Here is a 9286-nt window from a genome sequence, read left to right on the forward strand (position 1 = left end):
TTCCCTTTACCTTCTGTTACTTCTTTCTGATGAACACCGTATTCTTTGACGCTTGAATTTCAAGTCATTGGCGTCTTTAGGCTTGTTCCATACGAATAGGGTTCATCCTCTGATAATAATAGATAATAATAATAAAGTGAATAAAGAGTACGTGTTATATATATAGTAGTTGTTTAGCAGAGTAGAAATAAAAGAAGGTAAACTTGTTACGGGTTCTTATTGATAAGCTTAGGATAATTAACATTAGTGAAAAAAAGAAGGTAAAATTATTACGGGTTCTTATTGATAAGCTAAGGGTAGTTAACATTAGTTTATTAAACAAGTTACCAATTAGTTATAAAGCATTGACGAGCCAACATGTGGAGAGCGGGTGAGAATTCGGAAGACACTCTGGTCACGTGACTTGCCCAAACATAAACAACAGATATTATTCACAAAACTTAAACAGCGTATCAAACAATATCCATACACTGATTACCTACAAAATCTAGATCACAACATTCACATATTGTTACAAAACTTACAAGATTTCTGAGTCAGGGATAAAAACATGGTTCATTGACCATACACGTCTGTTTAAGGTAAGTCATCGTTTACATTCTTGCAAGCTCGTGTATGACCACTGTTGTACGTGGAGGTATATTTCAACTTCTGCCTTCGACAGGTACTCCACGCAATCACTTTGTTGGTCGACAACCTCGACGATGTCTCCACCCTCGTGGAACTTCTGAAAACGACAGGCGAGAACCACTGCAAGAGAGGTATTCCCAAAGGAGACTTTGAGGTAAGACTCTCTCTCTCTCTCTCTCTCTCTCTCTCTCTCTCTCTCTCTCTCTCAATAGAATCGAATATAGAATTTAGTTCAAAGGCCAAGCGCTGGGATCTATGAGGTCATTCAGCGCTGAAAGGGAATTGACAATTGACAGTAAGAAGGCTTGAATGGTGTAACAGGAGGAAAACCTCGCTGTTGCGCTATGAAGCAAGTGTTGGAGTGGGTGGAAAGTTAGATGGAAGAAAGAGAATATGAACGGAGGTGCAGTGAAAGGAGCGAAAGTGGCTGCAGCTAGGGGTGCCGAAGGGACGCTGCAAAGACCCTCAAGTAATGCTTGCAGTGCACCGCATGAGGTTCACTGACGGCACTAGCCTCCTACGGGGTTCTCTTTATTAATAAATTGTCCCAAAGACTAATGGAGAAGCTCATTTTTTTATGACAAAACAATCGCCTGTTGTGAAAGCTATCTGATATCTTATGTGCACCGTTCTGAGACTTGATAATGATAAATAAACGTTTGTGTCTTCCAGGTTGGTTGGTTATGATTTAACTAGCTTTGTGCCAGCACGGGCTCTTGCTCTTAGAGCAGCCCGTGAAATGTCTTCCAGGTTTGGATCATTTAAAAAATGTAGCTTTATGGGCCGTGTGGCAACGTTGTTTGTGATCAGATAGAGGCTATAGATGTTAAAACTTCGGGAAAGCTGAGGAATTATTGTGACTGAAGCGACAGAGATATAAACCTCTCATTAAAGCCCGGAAGAAGGAGGGATTAGCGAAGCTCTACAGCAGCTCTGGTCACACAGATGAACTAAGTTTTCATATTTCTGTAAACCCACTGGATCACTTCACATTCATATGAGAATACAGTGTATCAAAAATATTTTAGGCTCAGGAACACTAGCTTTATTAGCCTTTAAGGAGATGATTACTCAAAGGACATTACAAGCCGTCGAGCGATGCACTATAGGCATTACTGCCCACCCTCTCCTAACAGTTGTTTCATAGTGCAACTGCTTTGAGGTTTTCCTCCTCTTACACCTTTCAAACCTTTTACTGTCAATTTCCCTTTCAGCGCTGAATGGCCTCGTAGGTCCCATCGCTTGGCCTAAATCCTGTATTGCACTCCATTCCACATTACAAGCCACATCTGTTCCTTCAGTATGGCCTCTCTTGACAATCTATACTCCGTTTTTTTTCATCTGTCCATCCACTTCTGGTGTTTGTGTATGGTAACACTGCGTCCCGGGCTTTAGATAGTTACGCTATGTGTAAGTTTTAGGTAAATAAACGGATATCTGGGTGTTCATTTGCAACTGAAAAGTGTTTTATAATTTACTGTATGCGAATTACCCCGTTAATATTCGAAATAGGATATTGTTATTATTGCGCAAAGTAAGCTGAATGTAACTATCTAAAGCCCAGGACGCAGTGTTACCATACCCAAACACCACAGGCGGGTGGACAGATGGAAAAAAACCGAGTATAGGTTTAGCATATTTGCGAATACACTGCAGCACACGCTTCCCGCAACTAACTATTTTCTCTCTCGCCAATGACAGCTACTGGCCCCAGTTCTGGTGAACTTCCTGAAAACGTCTTTGGGCAGCGCCTGGAGCCCTCTAGCCGAAGAAGCCTGGACGAAAGCCTTCAAAGTCATCAACGCTGTCATCATAAGCGCCTACGACGAGCCGAGTGATTCTTGAAGTGAAGTGTTGAGAAGTTGTGGAAATGAGAAGTTTAGACGAGGAAGCAACAACACCTGATCAGCCCCGAGTTTTCTTTCTTTATAAGGTTATATGTGATGCGTCGTTCAGTGACTTGTAATTATTAAATGCTGATGAGATTTTGTCCACGTAAACCAAACTGCATAAGCCAGTTATCTTACTCAGTAAGGTTTTCCCGATATGTTGGATATCAAAACGCTGTTAGTTTATCCTTTATATTAGCATAAGTTAGGAGTTTTAATGTTTGTCCGTTCAGATTGAGATATCGTGCTTAGTTTCAGGTCTGTTTTGGCATCCTTTAAATCATCACAGTTATACAAAAACCATAAGAAAGATTGATTGCTTTACCTGTTCTCTCCCCCGTTAAAAAATCAAAACAGGTCATTACACTCCTTCATATCAGCCCTAAGTCATTCTGTAAGTGTCCTTAAAATCTTTTAATTTTAAAGAGTGATAGTGGAATTCCATTTCCACAATTTTTACCCTACTTAAATTTGTATCAGAATCATAAGCAACCATTCCTTTTATAAGAATGATTTAGAGGCACTAAACTAAGTTTGTTTATGCTGGACACAATTTTCATTCATTCCTCTTTGGAACAAAATTACTTAACCATGACTCATGAGTGATTCTAATTTTATTCTGAAAGATCAAGGCTTTCTGTGACATCACGTGAGATGTTTAACGATTTTTGTTTTTTTGTTGTCAAGAGCACTGGGGGGTCTTCCTTTAGAAGTGGCCATTGTGGCAAAAATCCGATTTTCTGTTTCATTTCCCAAATTGTTCAGATTTTAAAAATCCTGCTTATATAAATTCATCCTCAAGAATATTATTCGAGTTACAACACTGAACTAAACAGTGAGTTTAAACTGTTTCTCAAGTAATGATGTTTGACAATCTATAGGAAAAGACATGCTTTTATAAGAGGTGTTCTGCTTACGCAGTGAAATGGAGTTATGTTGCATAACAGGTCATTTTTTTTAAATATATGTAATTTTGTATACAGTACCTGTGTTATTTCAATGTCTCAGAGAAATATACTAGTAGAGTTTATTAGCTGTATAACCTTGTAGTCTTGAAAAACTTCCAAATGTAACCTGTTAAGTGCAGGATATTCTGTAAATATCAAAGAGATGTTGTATGATACATAGAAAACATATTTTATGGTCTCCTTTGGCTGTGTTCATAGTGAGAGTGACCTGAGAGGGGGTTGTGTATTTCCTAGACCTGGTTTTAGTTATCAGTGCTTACCTACAATGCTAAATGCTAGGTTTGGCAAGTCAGTGGACAGTTAGTCAGTGGCTTTAGTGAAAATTAATATTTGAATAAGTATAAAAAAAAGCAAAAGTTGGCAAAGACAAGAATCTTTTACACCTTTTAAAACTCGAGCTTTCTGATTTCTAATACAACTGCATTTGCAAGATAGATGCTAGGATGACCTTTGGACAGCTTTTCTAACACTGTTTCAACTCCCTCATGTCACTTTTACATGATGAAAGGGTCTCGCAGCCCATGAGTCACATGTAGATTGTTATTGTGGTTGTGCCATGTGACATTATGCGGCCTCGTGGAGGAAATAGAGTATATTCAGAATCTTAAAGCCACCGAGAAAGATAACCTGTTATAAGGGATTCTGTTCGCATGCCAGTTCAGAGTCTTGATAAAAAGTCAGTCTTCACGAGATTTGCATCATACACCACTTACAAGGTCGTTGTTTATATGTATCTGATGTAAATTTGTAAAAGCAGTACAGTACTTTGTAGCTATGTTCAGTGTAAAAAAAATTCTATATTGGCACGTGAATTAATTAGATATTTATCAGCTAATATTGATAAGATAACCCTACTTGGATCACTTTCACTGTTTGATACACACCAAAAATTATATAGTAACGCACTAAATAGCAGGCCTTTGAAAAATCCAATCTGTAATTGTAACTTGTTAAGATTACATGCATATATTTTTGTATTTTTTTAAAGATTTTTCATAACATTGTATATTTATTTTAATGTCTGATTGCTCTTCTTAAATTTTAAAGATTTCATGTATAATTTTAGCTTTTTTTCATTACGTTTTATGGTAATTCATTGGTATATTCTAAGATTTGAAGATATATTCATAGACTTCCATTTAAAGCTTCAAGAAGTAAATCAGTGGAAGGTAACTTCATATTTTTGATGTTGATTAACAGTACTGAATATGTACAGACTAAGGAAGGTAACAATAAATTTCGTTACCTAACCTTAGTTTTGTATAGTCGTATTGTATATTGTACAGTAGTTACGTTGTAAAATACAAAAAAAGAGAGCATGCAATGTAGAATTGTTACATTAACATTTTTAACTTTAAATAATTCTATGTTAGATGAAGAAACTTTAAACTAGACAATAACAAAAAGAAATCGTTCTGGAAAAAAAATAACATGATTTTTTAAAGCACCAATTTTGTGTCACTGCCTGTTCTATTTCATCTATATCCCTCTTGTGTTTTAGATTTGTCGTTTTTACGCAGACGCCAATTTCATTTGAATTTGTTTTAATATTGAGGAGCATTTTACGTGGTTTTCTTTTTCTATCAGTTCAATGAAATCATTCAACGCCTGTGGTATTAGTCGAATTTTTTTTTATCACTGCATGCTTTTTGCTTTATCACCCCAAAGAAAATTATTCTTGCAAAGTTTTATTTGATGCAATATATGTAATGGATATGGGGGAAGTGTTTACTTAATTTACTGAAAACCTTCATTCTATACTACTGAGGAAGAAATTCATCATACACTTTCTCTGGTTACTCAGTTTTATCTGAAGTCTGCTTCTCATTGTCTAGAAGCTTGTTAGTGTTTTCAGATTTTAATTACTCCACTTTCTTGAAAATGTTGTAAGATCTGCTTTTCATTATCTAGAAACTTGTTAGTTTTTTCAGATTTTAATTACTCCGCTTTCTTGAAAATATTGTAAGATCTAGTTGAAACGTCTTTAATATTCATCTCCGTCATCAGTCCAACTGTGTAAAGTTTGCAGTTTCTTCCTAAATCCTCATTGCTTCTCAATCTGGTCAACATTTGCCTAAGAGTCAATGCTAAATTTGAGGCAGCTTAAGTATGATATGATAGTTAAATTCTGAAATTTATTTTCCATACTCTCTCACTCTGGAAGCATGTATCTTGACCAAATTTTCGTCCTACTGTTTTTTTTTTAATCTTACTGTATCAATCTTCGCTGTTTACATTGTTGCTACACTTAATTGCAGCTATGATAAAAAAAAGAGATTACAATGAGATTTCTTCTTCATTTTTGTGGCTTGCTAAATATCGCTTCATTAAACAAAAATGACCACTAAGTTATCATTATGTACAAGACAGTCACAGAATGGAGGTTATCACTTGACAATTACCACAATTTTGTATGTCTAATCAATTTTCATTTTACATGTATTTTTGTAAGAGTTTTATGTATTTGTTGGTTAATTTCAAAGAATTAAATACTTGTAGTGATGTAATGTTGTGCATTCTGCTGTGTATATGATTAATAAATGTTGTCAGTTGCTGCAGTCTAGTACTGTAGATGAACTCTGCGTTTTCTTCCCCAAAAATTGTTAATAAGAGGTGTTGATTCATAACGGTGTGCAAAACTTTGGCGAGTTTGGCGTTTTATCCACCAAAAAAATGGATTTTTAATAAATGTTCATGGAGAAATGGGGAAAAACTGCCGAATTCAGTGTTCAGAACGGCTGAATCGTGCAACCTTCCTTGTTTACGGAGCTGGTCTGACATCACTGAAAGTGTCAAGTTTACAAACATCTCTCGTCTCGTGTTCGCTCCCAGTTTTGTTTTGGGTAACCTGACCCACGTAGTTTAAGAAAAATTAAATTAGTTTAAGTGCCATTTACACATACCGTAAGGCATAATTTAATAACTCGGGAATTATACGGGAAAGAAGTCGAGAGGATTTGCCATTTCGTACATGAATGTGTCCTGAGGGTAGGAAGAAATTAGCTACCATTTTGATTCATGATCTGACTTCCTAATGTTTATTTCAAGTCCTATGTAAAATTGCTACAAAATTTACCCAAAAAATTAACCACTGGTAACTACTTGATAAGTCTCATCACTAATATGCCCATTTTAGGCTGAGCTACCTCTAGGCTACCTTAAAACTCCTTGCCTAACCTTGGCTAGACTATGAAAACGTAAATGTAACTTCGAAAATGGAAGTAACGGGAGAAATAAGTATCATTAGTTTATTTTTATAGCTTAATAAATACACAGTACAAACATAACAACAACACTTGAACAAGCAAAATATCTAATTCAAGACCTATAGCTACTACCTACAGAAGTCTAGCCTACCAAAGCCAGCCGAAGTATTGGTGTATATGCTGTGTATAATAAGAATATATTAAAAAATGATCGTTACAAATATAATGATGAATGGTAGTGTAAAGCATAAGCAGGATGCTACTGCACTGTGTTTAGGTAGTCATGTATAATGGGTATGTGTTTAGTGTACAGTTTACCTGAGGATAGTGATTAAAAAACATCACAATCCCCTCCTCAGCAGTGAGTCAGTCGGTACACTACATTCTCATTATGCCTGCCAGTGTACATAAAATGCTCTGGTAGTTTAGTTATCCTGGCTGGGCATAAGGAAAATGTGGGCTATCTTGAGACGGTTAAATCCATCTGCACAATTGCCACATATTGTGCTTTATTCACGCTTGAAATGTTGTGTAGTTGAGTGCTTGTATCCATTCACACTGGGCAGTATGGCTACGGGAAGTGTGGAAGACCAAGGGATTTCTGTTCAGTAGCCTTGTTGGTTTGCAAAAGAATCAAATCACAAGATAATTCTGTGGTATTGTCTTTTTCCCTTTTTTCGTATCATTCTGGTTCTTCTCCCATGTCTGTTTTTCTTAAACGCTTACAAGGGATATAGTTGCCCAGGTGAAATAGAAAGTCTTAAGGGCTATGCCCAGGAGTTGTCTCCTTCAGTGAAAATGTTCCATGGAACCTTCTATCTCCGATCAGATTGCAAACATAGGTATAATCCATATAATTCCACATAGAGGGTTGCCAGACGTCCCGATTTCGCGGGACATGTCCCGAATTTGATAATTTTGTCCTGAGTCCCGGATAGACCCTACCGGGACGGCCTGACAACCGGATTTCGTTCATCATAAAAAAAAGTAAATAATGAAATAGACTAATAATAAATGAATAAATCACATAAAGATCATTACATTATAAAATAAATTAAGTAATGGTTTTCAGTTGAAATTATATTGATGAAAATATAATTTGAATAACCCAACGAATCAACGATGCTGCTAAAAGTTACGTGACGACTGACGCAGTCAATCGCGTTTGCAACTTGCTCGGTTGCTTGGCTGCGGTCCGGTGAGTGGCTTGTTGCACTCCTGCATCAGTACTGTATTAACCTCTCATTCAAGTGTGTGTGTCGTTACTGTTTGCTACGGCCTACCTTTTTCATCTTTAAAACAAGATGTCAAAACGAAAATGTAAGTTTCGAGATGAATATTCCAGCGAATGGACATTTATCAAACAAGGCAGGAATTGTTATGAAGCAAACTGTCGATTATGCCATTGCAAGTTCACTATTGAACATGGTGGGGAAGAATGATATCAAGAGGCACGCAGAAACCACAAAGCACAAACAAAACGTTTCCTCCACTTCAAAAGATGATAAAATAACAAATTTCTTGATCAAGAAAAACACAGATGAAGAAACAAAGATAATAGCAGCAGAAGTTGCCATGGCTTTTCATACTGTTTGCCATCATCAGTCGTTCAGTTCAAATGATTGCACGAATGTACTACTGCCAACAGTATTTCCTGATTCCAAATTTGCAAGCAAATTTTCTAGTGCTAGGACAAAATGTTCTACAATAATTAAAAACGTTCTGGCTCCACATAGCATTGCCCAAGGTGTTAAAGATATAAATAATTCTTCTTTTTATAGCATATCTACAGATGCAAGTAACCATAATGCTGAGAAAATATTTCCGTTGATTGTACAATATTTTTCACGGAAGAAAGGCTTGCAGATAAAATTATTGCGAGTAAAATCCTTTCCAAATGAGACCTCGGAAACAATTTCAAACTTCTGCAGAGAGAGCCTCATCGAATTAGGACTGGATGTTAAAAAATGTGTAGCTTTTGGTGGCGATAACACTAATACTAATTTTGGTGGACGTTTACGTAAAGGCACAAATGATGTCTTTTCGAAAGTCAAGGAAAGCATGAATGACTCGATGGAAGGTGTAGGATGCCCAGCCCATATTTTCCACAATGCTGCACATACCGCTGCCAATGTCTTGTCTATTGATGTTGAAGTAATCGTTGTTAAAGTGTTTTCATACTTTAGTATTTACACTGTTCGAACTGAGAAACTGAAAGAATTCTGCGACTTTGTTGGTGTTCAATATGCATCAGTTCTCTCTCATTCTAAAACTCGTTGGCTTTCTTTGATGAGGGCAGTTGAGAGAATCCTAAAATTATTTGAAGCACTGAAATCTTTCTTTGCTTCTGAAGAAAAAGCTCCTCAAATTCTTTTAGATTGTTTTAACAATCCACTGAGCGAAGCCTATCTATATTTTGTTCACAGTCTTGAGTATGCATTTAGCAGCAGGATTATGAAGATTGAAAAGAGAGAAACAGCATTATTGAACTGCTTGGCTGTTTAAAAGAAATAGTTGCTTTAATAAAGGCAAGAATGGATGAAAGTTTATTCCTCTGAGTGTTAAACGGTGCCTTAAAGATGATGAAATCACA

The 9286-nt window shown here is 36.5% G+C and overlaps 1 protein-coding gene across 2 annotated transcripts in view; it reads left to right on the forward strand.

The window, feature by feature from the left end:
* The window catches only part of LOC135216168 (globin-like), a 140698-nt gene extending 134634 nt beyond the window's left edge, over window positions 1-6064 (forward strand). For both annotated transcript variants that reach the window (XM_064251291.1, XM_064251289.1), the window contains exons 5-6: window positions 665-784; window positions 2332-6064. In XM_064251291.1, the coding sequence (XP_064107361.1) occupies window positions 665-784; window positions 2332-2475 (264 nt within the window). In that variant the 3' untranslated portion in view covers window positions 2476-6064. The remainder of the gene's footprint in view (window positions 1-664; window positions 785-2331) is intronic.
* The last annotated feature ends 3222 nt before the right edge of the window (window positions 6065-9286 follow it).

This window comes from Macrobrachium nipponense, chromosome 6 (genome assembly GCF_015104395.2).
Source record: "Macrobrachium nipponense isolate FS-2020 chromosome 6, ASM1510439v2, whole genome shotgun sequence".
In the NCBI taxonomy this organism is placed as follows: Eukaryota; Metazoa; Arthropoda; class Malacostraca; order Decapoda; family Palaemonidae; genus Macrobrachium; species Macrobrachium nipponense.